This window comes from Scophthalmus maximus, chromosome 5 (assembly GCF_022379125.1).
Source record: "Scophthalmus maximus strain ysfricsl-2021 chromosome 5, ASM2237912v1, whole genome shotgun sequence".
Classification (NCBI taxonomy): Eukaryota; Metazoa; Chordata; class Actinopteri; order Pleuronectiformes; family Scophthalmidae; genus Scophthalmus; species Scophthalmus maximus.
Window position 1 is genome coordinate 13230558 of NC_061519.1, and position 26279 is coordinate 13256836.

Below are 26279 nucleotides of genomic sequence, written 5' to 3' on the forward strand. Positions count from 1 at the left end.
AGCCACTGGTACCTCACCTGTCAATATTTGGTGAATACTTGGGTCATTTTCATGTAACTGATCATAGGTCATATTTCCCTTACATCAAAATCGCAGCTGTCAGGGCAGCATTTTTGACAACATCTGTTGAAATACCATATGTGATAAGGTCTATGATAAGGACCATGGTGAGGGTCTCAGATCCCGAGACTATCAGGATGCCCCTAAAACAATTATTAAATAAAGCATTAGGGTTTTATTGATTTTTAAAGGGTTTTTTGTACCTAATATTGACCTGCACAATGTAACATAGTAATCATACAAATAATCAGAGGGTAATTGTGGGTAATCATACACCCAAAGATAAGTATAGTGTGTATTGGGTATAAAAGAAGAGCAGGGTATAAAGGAGTGGGATAACACTGATGTGTTTCTGATAAAGGCCGACGCTAACAGATACTAATTAATCTGCTGGTACAGAAACTACATTACATAGTATCATCTCCATTACTTCTTCCGACAGCGAGCACCATTCAGGGTGTGAATATTGTTGACAGACTATACTGATGACAAACCAATCCTGTCTGGAGCACCTGTCCTCAGTGAGCCTCTGGAGAACGTCACCTTGGAGACAGAAAAACAAAGTACATCTCCTTATGGATTTTTAAAAGGAACACATTTCAAAAAGGAACCCTTCAATTCATTCATTTGACTCAACAAGGCCTTTGTAATTTTTCTCTGGACAATGCTGCTCAGTTTAGGAATGTGGAGCCAGTGTTGTTGTCCACACCGATACATATTTGAGACATGTCCCTGTGGGTTAGGTAATGCAGCAGTAAGTCTTCTGACTGAGATGTGACATATCATGCCCTGGCCCCATTGGAGAATTGTTTGCCCCTGTTGTTTCTATGTAACTGCTCCTCCTGATCTATCTGGATTGGCCACTCAAAAGTTAACTCTGACTTTTATTTAGTATGGCAGCGTGTGTTTGCCTGTCAGCTATGGCTGTCAGCAAGTTTGCGCAGCATCTGCATGATCCTTTTGATTTGAATGACACTCTCTCACCGCTCTATGGTCAATACTAAACTGTTGGACATTTCCCTGAGGTACAGTCTTCTGCCAAGGAACAACAAGTTTACTCAAGAACAGTTTTGAAGTATTTGTACCATATTTGAGTTTTTCTACTTTATACTTCACAGAAGCAGTATTGTACTCTTTACTCCACCATTTTCATGTCACAGCTGAAGTTATCAATACAACATACATGAATAACTTCTAATGACCAGCTACAATATTAAAGGGGATCGTGACACATTAAGGACAATTAACTGTAGTGATGGCAATTACAACTCACCCCATTGAAAAACAGTTGTACAATGATGTCTGTGGTTTGTCAGAATAACCCAAATGATGTAGACGACAAATCAAAAATACAAGGTCTGTATTACAAGCTCAGGTGGCCATGAGTTGGTAAGTTGAGGGCTTTTTAATTTAGTTATTCTTATTTCACCTTAAATTTTTATTTAATTTCATTGTTGTTTTTATCATTTTGTCAAGCACTTGCCAACTATGTGTGAAAAATGCTATACAAACAAAGATTATTATAAATATAATCATCATCATTTTTATTATTCACAAGCGAAACAATGCTGGATGGATTATGGGAAACGTAGGATTTAGGGACTCAGGATATCTCGGCCTTGGCTGCCTTGAGTGCAATAATAACTTTTAGATGGTGTTTACATAGCTTATGTATGCATCTTTAATAATAATAATAAACCAAAAATATATCTCTATGTAAGGAAGTGGTGAATAGATCTACTCAAGTACTGTTTTTAAGTACATTTGTGAGATATATGTTTACCTTACTTTAGTATTCTAATTTTGTGAAACTTCACAACATCAACATATTGTACTTTTTACTCTATATCATTTGGGTTTTTCCCCGAAAACATAACTTCTCATTCATTTGAAAATGAAGATTTGACATACCATAAAATAACGATGACCTACCCTTTCATTTCCGTAAGTCTCTTTTGCAGATAATTATGCTGTAGATTTACTTAGATCATTTTATTTTTTTTTATTTTTTTTTACTTGTTATTAAATACTGTCACAGTGTGGTGTTGTTCTTCCAGGTAGAACATAAAGGATACTTCTAATGCTCGAATTACTGTGCGGTGCTGACAGGACACTTCCTCTGTCTGAGGCTCTGATGTGTGTGTGTATGTGTGAGTGTGTGTGTGAGAGATTGTGTGTGTGTGTGTGTGTGTGTGTGCGTGCGTGTGTGTGTGTGTGTGTGCGTGTGTGAGACTGTGTGTGTGTGTGTGCGTGTGTTTGTGTGAGAGTGTGTGTGTGTGTGTGTGTTTGACCATGTGTGTGTGTGTGTGTTTGATTGTGTGTGTGACTGTGTGTGTGTGTTTGACTGTGTGTGTGTGTGTGACTGTGTGTGTGTGTGTGTGTATGTGTGTGTGACTGTGTGTGTGTGTGTGTGTGTATGTGACTGTGTGTGTGTGTTTGACTTTGTGTGTGTGTGTGTGTGTGAGACTGTGTGTGAGACTGTGTGTGTGTGTGTGTGTGTGTGAGACTGTGTGTGACTGTGTGTGACTGTGTGTGTGTGTGTGCTCCATGATGATTGCAGGTTATGAGCATGAGGTGCGGACAGCCCGTGTGAAGTTGTGGGTCACATGTGTTGCTGACTGTCCGGGCTGCGAGCAGCGGCAGCAGCAGCAGCGCGGCTCCTCTGGGCGGACACTTCCACTGTAACCACCGCCTCTTTCTCCAACTGCACTGGGACGGATTTATGCCTCGGCTTTTTTTTCCTTTTTTTTTTTTTTGTATGTATGACCGCCCGTCCGCCCTCCAGGACCCCGCCAGGACGGTGTGACCGCGCCGAAGCAGTGTGAAGACAACATGGGAAGCCGCGAGGGCCCGAGTCGAGCGACGGTTGGGTCGAAGAAGTAGTCCCGTCTTCTCGTCGCCGGAGAGGGAAACTTAAAGCAAGGGCTTGTTTTTGGACTCGCACCTCCTCCTCCTCCTCTCTCCCCTCTCCCCTCTCCCGTACGATTTGATTCAAAGGCAAAAAGCAAGATGGCCGCCGATTCCGTGCAGGTAGGAAAAAAGTTGACAACGGCTGCGAAAAGTGCGCAAACTCGCGCCAGGCGCTCAGTCGCGAGTTAGCAGACGTTTATTAAACTCGTGAAAAGTCGAGTGGCCGCGAGTCCGCGGCGTCGCGCCGAGGGGGGGAGGGGGCTCTGCTAGATCCCCCAAAGGGTTCGTCTGGGAGTTATCCACGGATCGAGGCCTGGGAAACACTCATCCAGACTAAGTTCGCCTGAAACGTCCCCGTGTGGCCGGTGGTCCTGTGCGGAGGCTGCCGTGTCCACTGCCCGCCGCGGCCATGGCAGGGGACAGTGTTCACGTCGGGGTGGCGTCACTTCGCGTCGAGGACAGGTTGTTGAGCGCCGAGCTCACAGGTCCGTAGCCCGCCTGTTGAGTTTAACCTGCGCTGCTGCTGGAAAACAAACCCTGTCGTCCGCGTCCTCTCGCACATGGCTCTCTCTCTCAGTTCGACCACGAGCCTTACTCAAGTCAACACGGCGGGAATAAAACCCATGGACATGAAGACAGAGTGCTCGCTGGTTTGCTTGACGTGAAGTTTTCTCTTTTCTTCAAACAAGAGTTTCAGGAGGTCCGAAAAACTCCTCATATAACATGCACTTGCACTTTTACACTTTGTACAAAGAGAGGGAAGTTAAAGTTGAAGCATCCCAGTCCAGTCTCATTGCTGTCTATGGACACTGTCATGACTCATTGATTTATGTGGTTTCACTTGAGTGACGTCAGGCTTGAAATAAATCTAAAAATATGTTGTGCAAGTGTTTCACCTCCTCCGTAACTGAATCTGATTGAAGCGCAGTCAGAAATAATCCTCCAAGATTCACACTGGAGCTAATAAGAGCAGACTGGTATCTCACTGTAGTTATTCATCTTCATGGTGAGCAGGGGGACGTGAGGGGGAGGTGGGGGGGTTACAGCAGATAGCAGAGCTGACACCTTGGGAAAATGAAGTATTTCATTTTATTAATGTTTCCCAGGGCTGGTGCAGAATGAAGCCGATCACCGAGGCAACAGGTGGCGATGACCGGCCTGTTGTCATGACACTGGTGCTGCAGCTGAGCCAGATTAATCATAGAACGACTTATTGCCTTTTAATGTTCACGTTTATTTCATTCGCTCACCACAGGTGTCCGCTCTATCGCTTTATCAGTGACATGTATGGATGACCCAGCCCGGTGGACAATGCTCACTACCTTTTATTTTATTGTCAGCACATGTTAAACGGAAAGTAGTGGGACGATGGATAGATGTACTTTTATTGATCCCAAACTGGGAAATGCCAGTGTATGTTCGACCGCCTGTTTCCTCCTGAGTATAAGAACATAAATGGATGAACACAGTCTTTATTCGGGAGCTCTTCATGAAAGTGGCAGGGATAAAATTGTTTCACTTTTAAGCCAGTCATTAAGCCTGGCTTAATGAAAGTGAAACAATTTTATTGTCAAAGTTGGCTGAGCCAGTTGGCATCGATATAGCGATAAATTACAATGATATTTTACCAATATTGATATACGCCATGAGGCAAATGGATGCAAAATCATATTTAAAATAATTCAACTGCGTGTTCCATTCTTCACACGAGCAAAACGAGCGAGTTTCAGTAAAGTAGTTTGACTTGTTTTGGAGTTGGACGGATTCATTTTCTAAAGACAATTTCGCAATTTGATCAATCGTATGATTTTGTTAATGGTGCATGGCAGGTTATCACAAGAAGTTGATAAAGCTCCAAAAATATTGTTCAGTCCTAATTACATAACCAGAAGACCTTCATGTGTTTGTTTTTATCACTGTATTCATTTAGGTGCAAAAGGGGATAATTTGTCATTTACATAATTTTTTATGGATAGATATAAAAACAAATAATATTTACTGAATGTAACAGATATTATATGAACTAATCTGAAATACTTGACCCTATATGGGCTTTTGTTGAACGTTTAAAAATAAAATATCTGTGTAATTAACACCTGTCCATTTGGTTGAACTGCCCTGTCGGCATGCTCAATACTGATTGTGACTGACAGTGTTTGGAGTGATGATGAATTACACAATAACACATACAATAACTCAAGCCCAGGCTTGTTGTGTTCCTGAAGACCGTTGATCCGTTTTCATTTTCCTTTAAAAGGACAAAAATAAAAACAACCAAATCTATATCTGGAAGTCATGTTTTCAGGATTGAAAATAGTGTTTATGTTCAGCTAGGTTTTACCAAATCAACCTAACTTAAACATGTATGTCACTGTTTTAATATGGAGTGGAACCAGATCAACTCAGCAGATCAGACCTTACTGTAGTACAGTTAAACGCTCGTTCTCCTTTGTGACATTGCAGCATCACAGAATAAATCTTATTGTCTGTGCAGCTCAGAAATGACCTTTCAACATTGACATGACGTGCAAGACGTTACCTACAGTTTTACTTGGCCTGGAATGTGTGCACGGCTCGCGTGAAGGGCTGCATTTGTAGGATCTACGTTTATTAGCCTGCGTTGCTATTTCTGGTCACAGCAACGCACCAGGCTGTGGCCAATACTGTGGGGTAAGACGGCCTGGTGTCAGGTTATAGGCTGAGATGGCAAGGGTTTGATTATTATTATATATTTTTTAAGTCAAGTCTGGATAGTGGCCTCAACTTTTCCATTGTCCTTTTGTCTGGTTGGAGCTCCTGTTGTTGGACTTGGAGCTCTCATGCTCAAACACTAAGTTGACCTGCTTACACTTGAGGTTTAGAGCTAATGTTTGCTTTTACCTCACAGTTTCCTTTCATGTCTCAAGCAGTTCTTTAAAAGGTTCAGCATGACTAGGTAACAGCTACCATACCTAGTAAGAATATAAGAATAATAGATGGACTCTGTAGGTCAGTAACTTATAAGTTTAGTAGTTTTTATTTGCAGATGAACTCCCTCTTGTCTGTCCAATAAATTAAACTGACCCTTTGATGTTGTTTTTTCAAATATTGAATAAAAGGTGTAGCTGATATGTTTTAGATTGTCTCTTCATATGTTGTCAGCCTTGAAAATTACACAGAGCAGCAAGCACACTGACGTGAACAAGTTCCCTCCATCCATCATAAACCGTGTGCATTGTGCTGCTATGTGTGGAAACATTTGCTTACAATTCCTGCTTTACTTGTCTTTGAACCTAATAAGTATCCAGTCCCCGGTGTGGCGTCATTCCCCTGACGAGGTAATACGTTCAGGCAGCAAGAAATGATTAGGCCGTTCAGGTAAAAGAACATCGCAAGGAAGTATTGTAGTTTCAGAAAAACCAGAGGTGAAACCAATCCCGCAAATGAGCGCCTGCTCTTTTTCTTTGAATATGGCTACTTTGTTTGATCTCAAATTAAAACGCAGGCCTTGTGATGATTTATTTCCACCTTATCTGATTGGCCTTTAGTGGATTTCCTTGCATTGTTAAACAGTGAAAAGGGTCCTTTTGAGTGTCCACATGCTGTCCCCATACTACATTGGGCAAACATAACGACAATGCAAACAAGTTTTGCAGGGTAGTGAGTTGAAGAGAAGAGCTGTATTTTTCCCCCACACACGCCTTCTTTCACTTCCAGGAGTTGTGACCTCCATTTTACTTATGAGTCATCAAGGACCAGGCTCTGGACCAGGATATGTGCAATCTATAGTTTCCTATGAAGTGAGCACCTATAGAAAGGTGGGGGTGAAGGTATGATTGAGCCCATGCGAATCTCTTCTTTTACCAAATATGATGTAATGTCCCTCCCAACATAAATCTATCAGACATAGAGGAGATGATTTCAAGGTTTCCCCCCCCAGGTTACTGTTCAGCCAAGCTAGTTGTCCACCCAGATGTTGATGCAACTGGTCTAAAGATCAATTGAATTAGTACTGTAGATGTATGATGGTCTAAATAATTTCCAAACTAAATCTGAAGGCCTTTGCTCTGTGAAACACGGTCTCTTCCCTCGGAGAGGAGGTGGCAGTGGTCTGTGATTGAGGCAAGATGGCCAACCTCCACAATACCTGGATGGTCTATGAAACTGTAACCATGAAAAAAGTAAAAACATAGACTATATGGTTCTATGCTGGTTGAATTCCTGATGAATTCCTTGTGGGTTTTTTTTTTGAAAAGCATTGTTTTCACTAGTAGATAAAAAGCCTCTTCAAACCTCAGCCGTTGCCTCTTATACAGAAATAAGAGTCTCTGCCAGGTTTGCCTGATTGGACTGAACTAAACGTAATTCCCCCCCAGTGTGATTTTAGATGGCAGAGACGTGACGTGTCACATGACGTGTGCTGCCATGCTGGCTTCCCCTTTTACACATACGTCGACCAGGCTCCATGACGGTCCCTGCCGCTGGCTTATTCCCAGAACAGCGATGTCCCCCAATGTTGTGTTCTCAAGTTCGAGACTCTTAACTGTACTTTGTACCTCCTTGTAGTTGTCGGGGTGTCGCTCCAGACCTCCTTGTAGTTGTCGGGGTGACGCTCCAGAGCGTCTCCTCCACCACCACACAAGTTGCTTTCCAGGGGATGGTGGTCACAATGGGCAGCCAGCATTATGTTTTTAACTTGAGTTAATTTTAGACACACTCCTCTCCCTGGAGTGAGATTAGGTCCCATTCTGGGCTGCTCTGACCTCACAGAGTGAGAGGCTAAGAGGGATTTGGCTGTCACTGCTCAGACGGTTTATCTTCCCTGTGGATGTCAATGGGTTGTGTGAAAAAGAACGAGTAAAATGATAAGAGCTGGGGAAAATCGGGGACAAGCAGAGTGAATGAGTGTAGCTTTCGACAGAGCCTCTGTGGTGTAGCTCAAACTTTTGCGATGGAGGATATATTCGCTCCGACTGAACCACAGAACGTCGATGGAGTTCATGGTGTAGCTGGTCAGCAGAACATGCATGGCCTGGTTTGTTCACCTGATCTACACATGGACCTTGCTGAAACCGATGATGATGTTATGGTAAGGCAGAATGATTAATAAAGCCTTTAAGTTTTCTCTTGTTGAATCAGTTCATGGTCTTATCCTTAGACAGTTGTAATGTTAACGTTAAGTGGAAGCAAATGGCATTAAGCCTAAACATGCATATGCGGATGAGAATGTATGCTCTTCCTTCTTTGTATCACAATGATGATGTGAAGTGCAACAAGATGGACACAGATCTCGTGGGCAGTCACAGTGTGGTGATGCTGTTGTTCACATCCCATTATGCCTTCATTTTATGTATGGAATAAGTTTATTTCCACAAACTTACAGCAAACTTTGCACAGTTTCAGAGTGGAGTGAGTTTTGGATTAACTCTTACATTGACTTGGCAGTTCTGATTTCCAAAGTGAGGGGAAGGCTATTATGTTATGGTGTGTAATGGCTTGCTAAAGCTATGAAGACTCATAGGTTAAAACGACGCGTTTGTGAATTCATTGTAGTAGCCATGTAACGATATAAGACCCCCATCTTGCCAATGTGAAATTCAAAATTAGAAGATATTTTAAAATTAAAAGCCCTTAAATGGATGAACTGTGTAATGAAATAGAATGAACAGATTATTTGATAAATTAGAGAAGCTTCACCAGTGAACCACTACAGGTATATTCCTGATGACCTTTAAAGCCGTTGCCATTCAGGAAGTGACTTCTAATCCCTCTTAAAGTTAAGGTGACAGCTTTGAGGATGCAGTTCAATGGTGACTGACGGCAGCAGTGAAAACACCACGTACAGAGACTAGCTCAAGACCACACCATACCACACCACCACACTGGATTGACCTCTGAGACCTCCGGTTGGAGATCCAGTGTTGAATCTCTGAGCATCAGAAATGTCTGTTTAGGGATTTTTTTAAGAGCTGATGGTTACATGATCCTTTTGATGCATTTTCATAGAAAAAAACAGTAAAAGTTGAAAATTTGTTATAGGTTACACCTGCAAATCAGGATCACATCACAGTCTTTACAGATAATTCACTCGTTATGAGAAACTCAGTGAGTGCTCGGATGAAACTGTGTCTGTAGCTCTCCATCCGTTATCACTTCTTCACTGCTGTCATGAGCCGGCAATCGTGACAAAGTGGAAATGCATGCATTTAAAGGGGCAGTGAGCAATTTTAATACAATACACTTTTCGTAAAAATGTCCTCACGGTTCTGTGTGCGCAGCCCTGGCTCTGTAAATTGAAACCAAAACAAATGGTGCGGCCCACACCTCACAACGCTGTGTGCGCAGTTTGTGAACATCACTCCCCGACACCTTAAGAGACGTACTAGTGAATGACGCTATGACTCAGGGTTTTTTGGCGTCGTGGTTACCGCATCTGTCTCCCATGTTGGAGGCTGCGGATCCAAACCCAGGTCAGTGCAGTTAAAGCATCAACATGGACAAGCAGAAAACAAGCTTACTTCTTAATTGCTTACTGCCCCGTTAATGACGCTACGGCTTTAGCTGTTTTGAAACATTGCAAATTGCGCTGTGCTTTTCGTCCTCTCCTCGACTGTTAATACTGATAAGTTCTGTTTGTTAAATGTTCTGCAAAAAATGCAAGCGTCCAAAGTAGTTGTTGACGGATCGACTGACCTCTGTATGTCCTTTCCTCCTCTTTCTTTGGCATCCCGTTTTTCCTCGTCCTCCTTTTCCTCCCTTGCTGACCTCTAAATTACATTCCACGTCTTCCTCTCATCTCTCCTCTCTTTCCTCGTCCTCCTCTCCTGCCCTCCAGGGGGATGCCAGGGGCCAGCTGGTGGCGGAGCGACTAGGCCTGGGACACAACCTGGACCTGTCCGACACCATGGTCCAACAAAAGCTGGACGAGATCAAGGAGCAGATCCGCCGCGAGATCCGCAAGGAGCTGAAGATCAAAGAAGGAGCAGAGAACCTGCGCAAGGTAATATCACAGATTTTATTTGATACTAAACCATGTTTCTGATAAAGGGGAAATCCAGGGATTTAGTATACATAAAGTAGGGTTACTCAAAATCAAAGCAGCAGAGGCTGATTTTTTGAATAGTGGAGGTCAAGCTTCAGAAACACTTCCAGCTACATTTATGTAACCAGTAATATATTTTCATTTGACCCTCTTTGTCTCTAAATTGCCCACGTCTGCCAAACTCCATGCTGCCAGTTTATAATCTTCAAGGCCAAACCAAAAAGACATGCCATTTATTTCGCAGAACCAGTTGATTCTAAAACAGTTGCTTTCTCCGGCTCAGTAATCCTCCCTGTGCATAGTAAACTGATGGTCGTGATTACAATTGTTTGAATTTCCCTGTAAATCTTTTGAGAAAATTGTCTTGTCTAATTGTTTTTGTCTCCCCCACTCTTCTCTCTCAAGGTCACCACAGACAAGAAGAGCCTGGCCTATGTCGATAACATGCTGAAAAAATCGAATAAGAAAGTTGAGGAGCTTCACCAGGAGCTACAAGAGCTCAACGCCCACATTGTGGTCAAAGATCCTGAAGAACTGCTAGGTAACAGCAGAAAAACCACAGTGAAGCACTGTCCGAGGATTTACTCGTCACTAACCAAGTAGTGCAGACGGTTGACATTTAACTCATTCTACACTACACCAGCCACTTGTTCATGTAGACGACCAGATGTGTCATGAGCGTATGTGTTCACATGTTTGCTAGGTAACATGCATGCTTGCATGTTACTGGAGTTTTCCTGTAGAGGGCACAGGGCCGGGCTCAGACCGTATAGAACTGCCAGATTTGCATTCTGTAAGTCAGAAACATGGCGACACTGGAGGAGGTTAGTCTATGGTTACCTCTGAGATCACAGCAGACGAAGTGATGGCGCTGCCATCGTAGATGTGTGAGGCCCTTAACAAAGCTGTGGCAAAGGTGAGTATCTGCCCCTATGCTGCCCCAACCGTTCATGTGCGTTTTGCATCTTGGGGTCCGGTTGTGCTAAATTCTGAGGATGTGCACAAACGGACGCAGGATACCCGAGGCAGCCATGATGCGTATGCGTAGTTTGGACTAAAACATGATGGAAAGTTTCAGGTCGAATAGGAACCCAAATACCTTTTTTTCCAACCTAATTCTTTAGCTTTAGCTAAATGTAATTGGTTATTTATGTCAGGCACATATACACTATATGGCCAACTTTTCCAGTATTTCAAGTACTGTTCTTCCACTGACAATTGCAGTCCAGTCTTGGGTTTGGTGGGTTTGCCTGCAGCCATTTTTAATGTGATGGCTCTATCGCTAGCAAATAAAAAATATTTTTAACACCTATTCATCATGAGCCTTGAGTCTATCACTGAATATGCTCAGGTGTAAAAACAATGATCATCTTCTATTCAGAGTATTTTCATATCTTTATTATTATATTTCACCCTGTTAACTGTTTTATTATAGCTGCAAAGTATCACTGAGTAAATAATTTTTGGCAGTGTTGTGTTAGAACAACACTTATGTAAACACACACACACACACAGAGCACATTGAGGGTTTGGAGGTGACTCACTCTCCAGAGGCTGACATTGTTGCATTCCACATTCCAGCGACAGTTACAATGAGCCGTCGATTGTTTCCCTCCGAGGCTGTTGAAAGTCTGCTCCTGTGCGTTCATCGACAGCAATGGAATTTGTAGCGAGTTGTTCACAGCAGTGGTGTGTGTTCAACATGGTTTTGTTTCACTAGTTGCCTCATGAAGCTTTTGGTGGTGGCGAGCGTCTGGGTGACTTCAGGAAGAGAAGTAATGGTATTTGTCTGCCTGTTTCCATCATGTCTGGGAGTCCAATTGACATTAGGAAGTAGATGAGGAGGGGTGTGTGTGTGTGTGTGTGTGTGTGTGTGTGTTGGGGGAGGGAAGGGAGGTCGTCTTGGTAAATGGTTATCTTGAGTGGGGACAAATTTAGCTTGACTCTACGACCCTGTATCTGATGAACGAGGGCTTTCTTTTTAAGTGATGCGACGCCAGCGGAATGTTGCTGGCGAGTGCAAAATGATGGAGAGGGACGGAGAGCAGCATGGCTCCACAGTCATGAGACGGCGTCTTGGAAGTATGTTCAGCTCACGAATCCACAGGAGACTGGCACTTGTTTCCTGAATTAGCAGGAAGGACTGGTTCACCAGATGGTGTGTTTTTGTTCCAGGAGAAAGTTGAGGGTGCTCTGTTCAATCTCCGCCTGGCGAGAGCTCTCTCTCAGGTACTGTCTGTGAGCGGCAGCTGTGGGGCTCTGAGGCAGGGTCACCGGTCAGGTCGCTCTGTCACATACTGTATGACCTCATTCTCATCCTGGTCCTGCCCCAAGATCAGTAGTTAACTCCCTGAATACACGTCCAGTTGCTTTTTCCTTCCTGTCATCATATTATATCTCAAGTGACAACCACGTTTTTTTTTACAGTTTTAACTTCACTTCTCCAATTCATGATGTAATTGTTCAGAATGTTTTGTTAGCATGTTTCCCATTAGATACTGATGGGGTTAATCTGAGGGAGGGTTCCCCCCTTGTCAGCTGTCCAGCGGTGACATCAGCCCCGTAGCTATTCGGTAGCTCGCTGTCTTGTCCTCCAGCTCGGCGTGGGCTGCACCGCACTCAGGAGGAGGGGTGGGGTGTAGGGGTCCATGAATTCTTCGCTCAATGTGGACTTGACCGAAACGCGCCCCCTACACAGAGAGGAGAGCCCCGGACGTAGACTGGATGACACACGCAGCACTATTTGCACGTGTTTCTAAGCATGCTTTTGTCATTCTCACAATCAACTTTCACACAACACCACAGACGCGTATTGTGAAAATTTCAGTTTGGCCCCAAGCCCATGTTAAATTCTCACCTTGCTCCACAAGCTTGTGGTTTGGATATAATATGATGGGAAGTGCCCACTCTGACTCTCAGTGTATGAGAGGGTTGCCCCAGAACTACAGGCTAACGTCCTTTCCCTCCTCCACGTTAACGGAAACCTCTGCAGTGATGCTCTCTCGGCTTATTAGGGGTCATTAGATGACTCATTGAGACTTTCAGTTCAAAGAATCACATGCTCTTCTTCTGGCCTGCTCCCACAGGTGTTCAAAGGAAACATTAGACAGTGTTTCGATGAAACATTCGGAGCGGATGAATCACAGACCTGCCAGCTGGTTGTCGTTATCTACGTTTGGCATCGTCTGCAAGAATAACTGATGTTGCCAGTCGGATCCACTTAAACGGACATAAGACACCTTTAATGACTTTGAGACAGTTCTGTACATATTGAGAAAATATTGTGTAGTTCCTAAGTAAGTTTGCATTTCGCATGTGTCACCCTTTTCACCCTTAACTCTGGTCCCCTCTGATAGGTGCTCCTTTATGACACCATAGACTCTGAGACTAAACTTGCAAGTCAAGTCAGGAGAAGTCAGGCAGGTTTTGTTGCCCACCTCATGCGTGTGTGTACGCTTGTGCGCAGGGTTTGTGTGTGTATCTGTGTGTGTGAGCGTGCGCTGCAGTGATCAGTCTGGGGAGGGGTTTACTCTTTAACTTTTCGTGTCCAGACATGTGAAAAAAAACCAAACACAACAAAGCGGTGAGCTCATAACCCAAAACTGTGACTAGGAGATTCTCGTTTTCCTTTTCACTTGAAACTCAACATGTGTCTGTGTTCAACTGTTCATATATATATTATATTATCATGGATATGTTATTGTCATGAGTGTACAAACCAAATTTTCCTGCACAGTAATTTAAATTGTACTGCACTATCGGTGGTTGTTGTTTCTCCCCAATTGCTCAGACTAGTCTCTGGCTGCAGAGTTTCCCTCTGCTGTTAAAGTCGGAACAGAGAAGAGATCGAATGAATTAGCAGTGATTGCCTTTGTAATATAGCTCCTGATTATACAAGCATCAAACCAAGTCGGACTGAATATATCTGAGCTCTGGCTTCACCTTTGATGTGCATATTTCCTTCTTTGTCAGCGTAACGGAACAAAAAATGAAGGAATCCTTGATCTCAATGTCGCTGACTTGTGTAGTTCCTCCTGTGTTGGGAGACTGAGTCAAATGGAGTTTTGTGCTAACAAACTTTGTCAAATTATAAACAGCAGCACTCTCTGGATACATTATATGACAAGTGAAGTAGCTACCCGATGTGTATTTAGTTGTGTTTCTGCAAAGTTTTTGGTCACTTTGCCGAGCTGCAGGACTGCTCAGCTAACTTCAAAATGGCCGGCAGCCAAATATAGCACTTGCATGCGAGTTACTATTTACAGTGAGTGTATATTTGTGAGAGAGTCCAGCAGCACATAGTCACATATCTGTGATTGTTGCCTAAGAGGCGCTAACTTTTTTCTGTTGTTTTTTTCCATCTTTACCCAGAATGCCCTCTGACTCCAGATACCCCCAACAGTGAGGCCAGAATGTGCACGAGTAATAGCCGCCTCGCCGCCCTGAAAAGACAGAATGACATTGAGCTCAAGGTCAAACAGGGCGCTGAGAACATGATCCAGATGTACTCCAACGGACCCTCCAAGGTAGGATTCAGCAGGAGAGGGGGCAGGTTCACCAGACATTCAGGTTTTAGCTGGTTCATGTCAGGCTGCCAGGTGTGTTCAAGACTTCCAGTTTCTTTCAAGCTGGGTCTCGCTTGTTTAGTTTTTTATTTTATTTATTTACTTTAAAATTGGACACAACTGATACATGTGGCAATGTTGTGACATCACCAACAAAATTCATTCAGATCGTCCTTGAGGTTCTGCACATGAGCATGTTAGCCCTGGTTCAACTTTGAACTTTAGCATCTACAGAAGATGCGTGCACACACAGTTGTCCCGTACAATAAGTGATTATTGGCAACATTTTTCGAGTGGTCATTTTCCATTTTAAATCCAAATTCAGCCTATGGATCAGTGGCCCCTTACAATAAAGCCATGACTCCTCACTGTTATCTTTACCTGAAGTTTTGACCGGTTTGAGCAAAAGGAGGAGTTTAATTCCCTTGTTTGATTGAAATAACCTCCAGAGGTAATTAAAGAACAAAAAAATTTGAATGGATTAGAGAAAAGTCTATCATAAATTTGCATAGCAGAAATGTTTGGGTCTTTTTCTGCTGTCCCGTTACAATCCCTTAGATTAACCATTTGTTTCAAACCCTCTTAGTTGAAAATCACTGCTCTAGATATTATGAATACAATTTTCTGTCTGTCTGCTTGTGTTACTTCCTCTTGTGGTCCAAATGGTAGCAATATTATTGTTTTCCAGAAAGAAATTATTGCCAAACCTGAGACTTTAAGTGAGCTTTTTCACAGTCTGGAGTCAGAACACTTCAACTTATCAGTTGTTTTATTTACCTTTGACATTCTGATCCTTTTTAAAGTGACATTACAAGACACACTAGATTTATACAACAGCTCAAGTGAGCTCCGCATGTCCTTGCAGTTCCACCCTTTTCTTCTTCTTTTTTATGTAGAGGTGTGCTTTTAGAAAGGGGCCATGGTCATATTTCCCAGTTTGAAAACCAGCCTCTGAATGATACACGGCAGGTTTGCTTTTATTGCTTCACTGTAGGGGAGAAGGAAACACGAGAAGGCGCTGACACATACAAGGGTCATACGCAGTGCGTTTGTGAACAAATGCGGGGGGTAAACAATAACCCATGGCTCACTGTGGGGGTAGTCTGGTAGAGACGGCTTTTTGAGTCTAAGTTATTATTAATTCTGCTTTTTGTAGGGTTGAGGTGAGGCTTTTAGCTGGGATGTTGTGTGTGGACTAACAACAACAGCTTCCTGGATTACTTAGAGCCTCCCACGCTCATCTTGCCCCACCATCAGTGGTAATTGAAGCCACTTTGATGTGGACAGTTTAGTTTGGTGTAGTGTTTCAGTGGAGTCATCTCTACTTGGCCAGTGAACTTGAATTAAGAAAATAAGCATTTATTTTTATTTTTAAATTTTACATAAATGCACATCTTTTCTGCTTAGTTTATTGTGGACAATACGTTTTCATATCAAAGCATATCGGCAAACAAACACAGCTACCAGTATGTCTGTGAAAGGCTCAGATCGATATATCAGCCGGGCTTTAACTGATACAACCCTTTAGTCTGTATCGTTATTAAGAAGCTGCAGTTTATTAGGTTAGCTTAGCAAGAGTGGAAACGAGGGGTCATCCTGGCTCCGTTCAAAGGTTAGAAAATCTGCCTGCCGGCTCCTCTAAAGTTCACTTATCATGTGCACGTCTGTTTCTTGGTCCAAGAAATGAGAGATTTATTTTTATTTAAAAGAAGTAAATTAAACTCTTCTACATGCGTCCACTTTATAAATTCAACTACATCCCAGAATCAACACTTCACATGCTCTCTAACCCAATGTAATGGAAAGTTGTGCTGAATTGTGACCAATTAGTTTTTGGGTTTTTTTTAGGAATCAGACATGAGTCCTTGAATCATACCCAGCCAGACACTGAGGGTATTTGGCCTTTAATATTTGTGTGCAAGTGAAGTGATATCTACTTTCAGAGGCTTAAGTCTGTAACTGTAGTGCAGTAAAAGGAACTGAAAATTGTCACATGACCCCAGCTGTCTGCCCGACCAGGGGAGGTCAGTGTTTTTTTTTTTAAGTGACCTTCTCCGGTCAGACAGAGGCACCTTCCAGTTGGAAATAGTCTGGTCCTGATGTCACAGAGGAAATGCCTTCTGGACAGAGGTCTTTCCTGTGCGCGCTGCCGTCAACAACCAGGATTTTCACTTCAGAGGAATTCTGGGTGGAGCTTGCTCCACTGCCTGTGTGTTTGCATGTACGAGAAGGTCGGCAATTACAACGCACAATGAGATTCCATCTTCGTTTTTGTGAATAAGATTTTCCATGTGGTCACTAGTACTCCGGTTCCAATTTAGGGCATGAACTGGCATCCTGGCTGTTTGCATTACGTGTTCACAACAACCAAACACAATGAGTGACGATGGACGTGACCCGTTTGGGCTCATTTATCCTGATGTTGACAGCTGTTTGACTCGCGAGTAGAGAATATTATGAAAGCATTTTGATACAATCATCAATGTATGTCATAATGCAGCGATATCTCCCCGCCAAAGGACATTAACGTTTATATTTCGATCACAGGATCGTAAGTTGCTAGCGACGGCCCAGCAGATGCTCCAGGACAGCAAGACGAAGATAGAGTTCATCAGGATGCAGATCCTCAAAGCCAGCCAGGCCAGCGAGATGAGCTTTGAGAGCAACGACGTGATGGGTGAGTCAGCGCTTGCATTTCCGTGATCGCCGATTGAAGAGAAATTTCTTTGGCACATTGAAAACAGGAAGCTACTAAAACACACCTGTCCACAACGATGCACCAAAATAACATCCTTCCTCGTCCTCCAGAAAAGCCCATCATCAGCCCATTGGACCTGCGGGTGGAGGAGCTGTGTCACCACGCCAGGATAGAGTCGGCTGTGGCCGAGGGAGCCAAGAACGTCATGAAACTCCTGGGCTCTGGAAAAGTCACGGAAAAGAGGGCACATTCAGAGGTAGATGTTTGCACATCACATCCATCTACTTTGTATATGATACTGATTGAAAAGAAGCAAGATACAGATTAAATTAATGTCAAATGAAACTGATCCACTCAAGTAAAATGGACCATGTAATTGATGTTTCTCTCCCTCCTTCTCTCTTCTCATCCCACACCCCCTTCTCTCCAGGCCCAGGCTCGGTTTAACGAGTCCAGTCAAAAACTGGACCTCTTGCGATATTCCTTGGAGCAGCGCCTCAACGAGTTGCCTAAAAACCACCCGCGCAGCAGCAGCATAATAGAGGAGTTGTCCCTGCTGTCGTCGCCGGCCCTCAGTCCCAGATCCAGTCTCATCTCCACACAGAACCAGTACAGCACCGTCACTAAGCCGGCTGCACTCACAGGTAACTGCACCAAGGATATAACAACGGTTATTTATTACACACCGATTCATTATTTACACTCTGCCCCATCTCAGAAGAACAGAAGTTAACTCATTAGGTGCGGGTATTAACAACACGAACACGTTTCGCAATCATAATTACTTACGTTTTATTTTTGTCTCAATTTCTGCCTTTCCACAGTGATATTACACAGACATTTCAATAGCCATCCCTTTGTATCCTGTGTGCTCTATTCAAGTACACACGTTTCATTTGGGCATAAACACACACTGGATTTGTCCCACACACACGTTGCTTCAGTGACACTTGATCAAGCAACCAGCTTGATGGAACTGTAAGGGCTTATTGGATGACGATAAATACTTGCTCTAAATCAGATTTAACAGTGGATTAGTTGCGTTAAATTGTAAAAAAAAAAAAAAAATCTGTCTTAAGCAGGACTAATTTTCTATGAACACCGACAGTTTCCTCAAGGCACATTTTCTAGCTGTTGGGCTTAATCTAATATTACCCTGGGTTTAATGTGCTTTTTAAAAAATGATTCCTGTCTTACTGCTTTTCAAACCTTGTTGGCAGGTAGAGGACACTGATTTTCATTTGTCAGCATTCAGTCATTATTTTCCTCATATCAACAGTTCTAAATTCTGAGATAGTCTGTTTGTAGGGTGGCCAAAAATTAGTCAATCTATATATTTTAGGAGCTGTCAAACCTGAATTTGATGAGCCCAGCTGTTTCCAACAAATCATTATGAAAGCAACCCCCAAGTAATAAGCTTCACCTGCTGAAAAGTATATTTAAATACATGGACCAGTTACAATGTTCAAAATGGGACAACGGAACAACCTGCAGACAGATTGTGTGATGACAGGACTGCGTCTCACCCCATCTGTCTCCTAGGCACGTTAGACGTCAGGCTCATGGGCTGTCAGGACCTTCTGGAAAATGTCCCAGGTCGTTCCAAAGCTGCGTCTGTCCCGCTGCCCGGCTGGAGCCCCAGCGAGACGCGCTCCTCCTTCATCAGCAGAGCCAACCGAAACCGCGGCGTGAGCTCAAGGAACGTGGCGAAGAGTGAGGAGCTCTCCAGTAAGTTGGCCTGACCATGTACTCGTGAAAAAAATTCACATACATTCAACTGCACTTAAGTTAAAACAGTGGACATTTTAGATTTCTCAGTACAATGACCTCATCTGTAATACCAGCCGAATTGCAGTGTCAAATAGGACAATGTCGATCTACGTTTGCTTAACAAATACTGTTTGTGTATGTTGTGTTAGATGAGATCGGTGCAGTGTTGAAGCTGGACAACACGGTCGTCGGCCAGACGAGCTGGAGGCCAGTCAGTAACCAGGCCTGGGACCAGAAGTTCACATTGGAGCTAGACCGGGTAACACACGGGGGCACACACACACACTCATACTCTGCCCTTGACCTACATCTGACTCTGTGTTGAGTTTGTACGACACATCTGGTTGACGTCGCCCGTGTCCGTGGCTCTGTCCCGTAGTCACGTGAGTTGGAGATCTCGGTTTACTGGCGCGACTGGCGGTCGCTCTGCGCTCTCAAGTTCCTGCGGCTGGAGGACTTCCTGGACAACCAGCGTCACGGGATGTGTCTCTACCTGGAGCCACAGGGGATGCTGTTTGCTGAGGTACACACAGTACACATGCATGTACATATACACAAGTACATGTGTATGTACACACATATACATATGTACATATATACATGTATGCACATACAAATTGGTGCAGTTCTTTTATAACTGTGCAGATTTGTCACTAGTCTCTTGATTTTCCTAAGTCTCCTTTCGTGATTTTGTTTATTAAGGTAACATTTTTCAACCCCGTCATTGAGAGACGACCAAAGTTGCAAAGACAAAAGAAGATTTTCTCGAAGCAGCAAGGTGAGACGTTGTTGTCAGCACAGCATTACACACATTTTCAAACTTAATTCTTGAATTCAATAAATCCAGTGTTTTTTCCCTGCTGATTTCCCCCAAATTGGTTGCTAACGGAAGGTTAAAGGAAATGCCCTGCTTTACTCACTGACAAACACCAAGACACTGCTTTTCTTAACCTTTCCCCTTTTTGTGTCCCTTTTGGATTTTCTTCATCAGGTAAAACCTTCCTGCGAGCCCCTCAGATGAACATCAACATCGCCACCTGGGGCCGCCTGGTGAGAAGAGCCATACCAACTGTCAGCACCAACTCTTTCAGCCCACAGGCTGCTGAGACTGGACCCAGCAGTCTGCCTGGCTCGCCCACACCGTGCAGGTAATCAAACACACAAGCAGCCAGTCTCCTCTCTCTTGCCAACTTCTTCTGAGCTGCGTAAAACGCTTTCAATTTAATGCAGCGTTTTTTAACTAAAACGATCTCCTTCCAGACGAGCGTTTTTTGCCCTGTATCAGAACTCATCCCCGTCTCTACTAACATACCTGAAAACGCATATCACATGACCATCCACTTGCACTGGGCATGTTTCCTGTAGACAGGAAGCAAATTGTTTACACTGCTTCCTTAGATGCTTAGTCAAAATACTAATACGAGAAACGGCAATATTGAAAAGTAGGAGCAGGGTTTACAACGTTTTGCCTCAACTTCTGGTAGTTGAGTTGTGACTGATAAGAAACCAATCAAGAAGCAAATATGGGTGATCCATCCAATTTTTGCCTACAAACCAAAACCGGACGAGCTCTGTTTCCAAACTTCTCCGTTCTAGCCGCTCGGAAACTTGGACGTGTGCATGGCAGGCGTAACCGTAGCAACAGTGATGCATTTTAAAACGAAAGCGTGTGGATGTAGCCTAAGTTAACCCCCATCAGTAGACAACACTGTTTGGTTGTCTTGGCCTCACAGTAGCTGGAGCATTGCTGTGGATACTGAGCTGTACTGTACCTCTGTCCGTTCACAGTGACCCGCTGGTGACTAAACTGGACTTTGACAAAGAGCCCACTCCGGGACCCAAACACTACCCCATCCCTGATGACCTGCGGGAGCCACTGGTGCAGGACAAGATGCCCGACAAGGAGGAAGTACAGGTACAAGTGTTCCAGGAATCATGAGTGGCGTTGATAAGGCAGCGGTGAACTGATGTAATCACACGGAGCAGCAGCTGAGCTCAAACAGCCAACATCAAACAGTCTGCGCAGACACGGGATGAATCTGTGGCATCCAGAACCCCAAACGAAGTCTGTTCATGTAAAGGGAGATGATTTACGTTTTAAAATTAAACGCCGTTAGCCGTGCTTTCATTAAAAACACGTCCTACATTTTTCACCTGTTAGCTTCACCTCACCATCTTTGTTGTGTTTGTCTCCCTGCCAATGAACAGTCTTGCAGCTCTTATTAAAGGTCAAAGAATATTTGTGTATATTGATAAGACAAAACCAAACTACTTTTTCAGGAATAAATACTGACTAAAGGCTTAATCCTCATCATTTCTTGGAAATCTAGAGCCCAAATTAATTCAATCGTAAAACTATTTCCCCGAATTGTTTCCACATTTCTCATTTTATTTCTGCTCTGTGTTTCCTCTGTGCAGGACGCGCTCGCCTCGTTCGACTTCCTGAACAAGAGGAACAGCATGGCGGTGAAGGGAGACCTGGACGGAGTGGTGGAGCCAGAGATCCAGCACCCGGACCTGGAGCTCACTGCCTACCAGAAGGATACAGACATCAGGTAGGAGAGCCACTCGCTTGTTGGGTCTGTGTCACTTTCAAAGTGAATTTCAAATTAAAGTCAGAAGGAGAGCGTAAAAGATGATTTCTTTCAGTGGTGCTCCAAGTGGAGTGTTAAATTTGAAATAGGTATCGGGCAGGAAAAAAGATTTCTCTGATATCAAGAATTGTTTTCGGTGTCCTTCTGTGAATGACATTTTAAGAATCAGGGAACAATAATATATTTTTGTTTCTACTGATATTTTTTGTTAACGTCATGTAGTGTAATACTGTAGTGAAATTGTGTCATCGGGGTGAACGCTGCCCTCTGGCTTTGACTCTTTCTTCTTATGTTCGAGACACTTTCTTTGTTCGTATCTTTCTACATTGAATTTTCACATATGCAAACGCTGATCTCTTTCCAGGGAAGAGGAGCAGTTCCAATTCAGCCTCCAAGACTTTAAATGTGTGGCAGTCCTCGGACGTGGTCACTTTGGAAAGGTACGTTTCACACTGGGCTGCGGTCGGTGCTTATTTCTTTGTTATCGACTGATCTTTCGTGTCCTTGATTAACGAATGAGCTTCTCTTGAAATTGTCTTCTTACAAAAGCTCAGGCAAAGGTGACATCTTAAAACCCAACTATATTAACATATATGACAAAGAAAAGCACAAATTAATCTTGTTTCAAAAGTGAGAACTGCAAACTGTTTCACATTTTTCCTCTTGAAATTCTTCTAAATATTTGATTCATTTCCTGTCACTTGCCAATCTGATTCCTGACACAATTGTTAAGTTGTAATAAAACAAATGTAAAAAGTCTCCTTCCTCTCCTCCAGGTGCTATTAGCAGAGTATAAAAGCACCGGCGAGATGTTCGCCATCAAAGCTCTGAAGAAAGGCGATATCGTGGCTCGTGATGAAGTCGACAGGTAAACATTTTAAATCGATCGGACTCTCACCAGTGTCACTGACGTGAGTCAAGATATCATTCGCTGTGCTAAACTGTCAAGCTAATAATAAAGGAGGTTGAAAGACATTTGTTTTGGGCTGATGTGACATTATTTCATCCACCAGTGACATCTCGCGTGGTCTTTTCTTCTCTTTCAGTCTCATGTGCGAGAAGAGGATTTTCGAGACAGTCAACAGCGTCCGCCACCCGTTCCTCGTCAACCTGTTTGCGTGTTTCCAAACACAGGAGCACGTTTGTTTCGTCATGGAGTACGCAGCGGGAGGCGACCTGATGATGCACATCCACGCTGACGTTTTCTCCGAGCCCCGGGCCGTGTGAGTGACCAGAGCTTTAACAAAACTACAGTTTTTTCACTTTGTAGCTGCTTTTAGACACGCACTGAAGTCTTGACAGTTTCCGGGGGGGCTTTATGTGAGAACTCAAATATTGCTCCGGAACTTCTTCTTTTTTTTTGTGAACAACAAACATTTTTCAGTCAAAGTTCATGTTGCCTAATCTAGTGACTTTTGTTGTACCCTTTGCAGATTTTATGCAGCCTGCGTTGTACTGGGTTTACAGTTCTTACATGACCATAAGATTGTGTACAGGTAAACATTTTGCATCGTTTTAACACTCTTGATTCATTTCCATAAGAGACACCTAAATTCTCAAAAAATCATTCTGGCTCCCAAATATTTCTTGTGTGTAATTTGCAGAGATTTGAAGCTGGACAACCTGCTGCTGGATACAGAGGGCTATGTAAAGATTGCCGACTTTGGACTCTGCAAAGAAGGTAAATTGGCAAATAGTTTTAAGGCCAGGGGCTCAAATATTTTAGATTATATTCTAAATGTCGAGTGAGGAGTTTTGGAGAGTGGTTGGTTCATTATCAAACTGCCCCATGTTGCTTTCAGGAATGGGTTTCAGGGATCGCACCAGCACCTTCTGTGGCACCCCAGAGTTCTTAGCTCCCGAGGTTTTGACTGAGACGTCGTACACCCGCGCTGTGGACTGGTGGGGCCTGGGCGTCCTGATCTTTGAGATGCTGGTTGGAGAGGTGAGTCCGTAGTCTACATTTTACCGTATATTAATTTCATATCATTGTGCCATCTGACCCGTACAATCCTCTGAGATAACGGTGTTTCATCTTAACACCGTCTCGTTCAGTCGCCCTTCCCTGGTGACGATGAGGAGGAGGTGTTCGACAGCATCGTCAACGATGAAGTCCGCTACCCACGCTTCCTCTCGACCGAGGCCATCTCCATCATGAGGAGGGTGTGTGGATGGGACGGTTTATTATTCCAAATGAATTAATCATAAAAGTACCATAGGGAATTCACAAAGTAAATGAACCGTATTTTCATCACTTTTACTCTTCTTCCCGTGCTCAGCTCCTGAGGAGGAGTCCAGAGCGACGCCTGGGAGCAGGAGAAAAGGATGCAGAGGAAGTTAAGAGACATCTATTCTTCAGGGTAAGAAGCAGGAAAAAAATTGTCCACTTATTTTGTTAGACAATTAAATAGATCTAGATTTTTTTTCACCTTTGGGCAGATCTAGGCTTTCTGTTCTCACATACTGTCTTATTGCTGAGCCAAGCAGATGCTCACGTTAGCCTCATCCTCCTCAGCAGGAAAGCAAAAAAAAACATTTTCCCAAAATGTCCCCAAAAGTATTGCTTTAAAAGTTGACACTGGTGTTTTCCTCTCTCTGTCTGTCTCTTGGAAGAATATGGATTGGAACGGACTGCTGGCAAAGAAGGTGAAGCCGCCGTTCGTGCCGATCATCCAGGGCGTCAACGACGTCAGCAACTTTGACGACGAATTTACCTCCGAAGCTCCGATCTTAACCCCGCCAAGGGAACCGCGAGCGCTGAGCTCTGAGGAGCAGAACATGTTCTCTGACTTTGATTACATCGCTGACTGGTGTTAGCTTCACATGACTCCTCTCTCTTTACACACACACACACACACACACAAACACAAACACACACACACACACACACACACACACACACACACACACACACTGTGAACCAACCAACACAGCAGTGACTGTAGCTCATGTGTTTTTAAAACTCTTCTTCCCTGCCCAAAATGTTGAGTAGGAGCAGCGGCGGACATGGCTCCTCAAACCTTTGGGCAAAACCCTGTGCCATTGAGAAGAAAGTGAAGACGCCTCCCGAGGACCCCACTTATTTTTTTAATCCACATGAAGAACTTTTTTTCTTTCTTTTTTTTTTTTTTTTTTTTTTTTTTTTTTTTTTTTTTAAGTAAAAAGAACAAAAGAAACTCTGTTGTTGGAGAGTGAAGGAGGAGCGATGCTCTTTCCTCCTGCACACGTTGTCTGACCACTGAGAATGTTTTTCATATGAACTCTGAGAAGACGGCAACAGATCACAATCATGTTATTCAATGTCGTCGTCGTCGTCTTTTTTTTTGATCTGTACAGATTATATTCAGTCGTATATTTTATTGTCATGTTTTATTTGCAGAGCCCTCGCCATAGCTTCAGGACGTTTTTATCTCACTGTAAACTTTGACATTTCTGCCACGGTCAGGTCTGAGACCGGGGTTCAGTGAATTTTAACGTGCTCAAAGCATCAACGCTGAACTGCAACAAACTACTGCTGCTGCTTCTTGACCTGAAGTGAGAGTCTTCACACTACATTTCCTCGTGTGTCGGGGCCCAGTCCTCGCCCACAACCCAGATTAACGCCCGTTCGTCCCTCACCGACACAATAATATTATTAATAACAGCAGAACTGCATGCTACATGAGCTGTTAAATGAATTACCATCAGTTAGTTAGTTATTTGGAAACCTCATTGGAAACGATAAATACTATGAACAAACGATGCAGAAGATTTAATATACTTTTTTTCCTAATGCCCCCTTGTGGCTCTGTAGCTCGAGGTTGATATTCGGCTCAACTCAGTTCTGAGGATGTGAATTTTCACGTGGTATCGCAGTATCTTTTTGAGGAATGAAATCAAAACTTGATATTAATTTTTTTTTTTTGTCAGAGCTGAGTTCAGTTGCACATCTGTCCCAGTTTTTTTTGATTTTCATTCCTTCCATAAATGTCCGGTTGTTGTGAATCTGAGAACAATCTCTTTATAGTGAAGGAAAAAAAACACTAAAGTGAGTCGCACCATTACAGCTACACAACCAAATCCCTCCTGTTCCTCTTATAGAAGAAAACAAACTTTTTTTTTCCTTTCGGGTCAAAGATCATGTGAGTTAAAGACTGAAAGTGTTTGTTTTTTTCTCAGACAAAATGCCATTTTAAATGATTCCCTCACTACTCTGATTATTTTCCAAGTGGACCCAGCAGATGTTAAATATGAATTGACTATTGTGGCGGACCTGTTGATATGAATCACTACAGGGGGAGGGTAGGGTGTATTATGTATACAAACTATGTACACAATTAAGCTGAAAGCACTAATTTTATCAAGTTTTAATTATCTACGTTTAATAATGGAAATAGGTTGTACAAAGTTTTTATTTTTTATTATTCTTTGCTTGTGCATGTTGTTGCCAGAACAGATGATAACTTTATGGATGGTACACATACCCAAGTCACAACTGTTGCTGTTCCCCCGGTGTAAAAAAAAGGCATTTCTGCAGTCGTTTTGTTTGTCGCCTATCATGAATGCACAAATTAAACATTTGTAATAGTGGTTTTGCTTTTATTTGTAGCCGCAATATAAAAAATTCATAGGTTCATTTGGGTATTTAGGATTTTACCTTTAATTCACTCTAGAAAATAATT

General features: G+C 43.2%; 1 protein-coding gene across 1 annotated transcript; it reads left to right on the forward strand.

The window, feature by feature from the left end:
- Positions 1 to 2556: 2556 nt before the first annotated feature.
- pkn2a (protein kinase N2a) lies at positions 2557 to 26187 on the forward strand. Its single transcript, XM_035633159.2, has 23 exons — positions 2557 to 3090; positions 9785 to 9949; positions 10397 to 10532; positions 14363 to 14517; positions 17104 to 17233; positions 17365 to 17510; positions 17685 to 17898; positions 18797 to 18982; positions 19174 to 19283; positions 19404 to 19547; positions 19727 to 19802; positions 20016 to 20172; positions 20813 to 20939; positions 21443 to 21579; positions 21983 to 22058; positions 22395 to 22486; positions 22665 to 22841; positions 23052 to 23114; positions 23223 to 23299; positions 23421 to 23563; positions 23674 to 23781; positions 23898 to 23978; positions 24232 to 26187. Exons 1-23 carry the CDS (start codon positions 3070 to 3072, stop codon positions 24433 to 24435), a joined length of 2925 nt encoding a protein of 974 aa, XP_035489052.2. The 5' UTR covers positions 2557 to 3069; the 3' UTR covers positions 24436 to 26187.
- Positions 26188 to 26279: the final 92 nt, after the last annotated feature.

What these genes read in the sequence shown, in the direction of transcription:
- pkn2a (XM_035633159.2), top strand. Translation starts at nt 3,070, where the DNA reads ATGGCCGCCGATTCCGTGCAG. An exon ending in TGAGAGCAACGACGTGATGG is followed by an intron (nt 17,234 to 17,364) that starts GTGAGTCAGCGC and finishes CTCGTCCTCCAG; the next exon opens with AAAAGCCCATCATCAGCCCA. An exon ending in CCGACAAGGAGGAAGTACAG is followed by an intron (nt 20,940 to 21,442) that starts GTACAAGTGTTC and finishes TCCTCTGTGCAG; the next exon opens with GACGCGCTCGCCTCGTTCGA.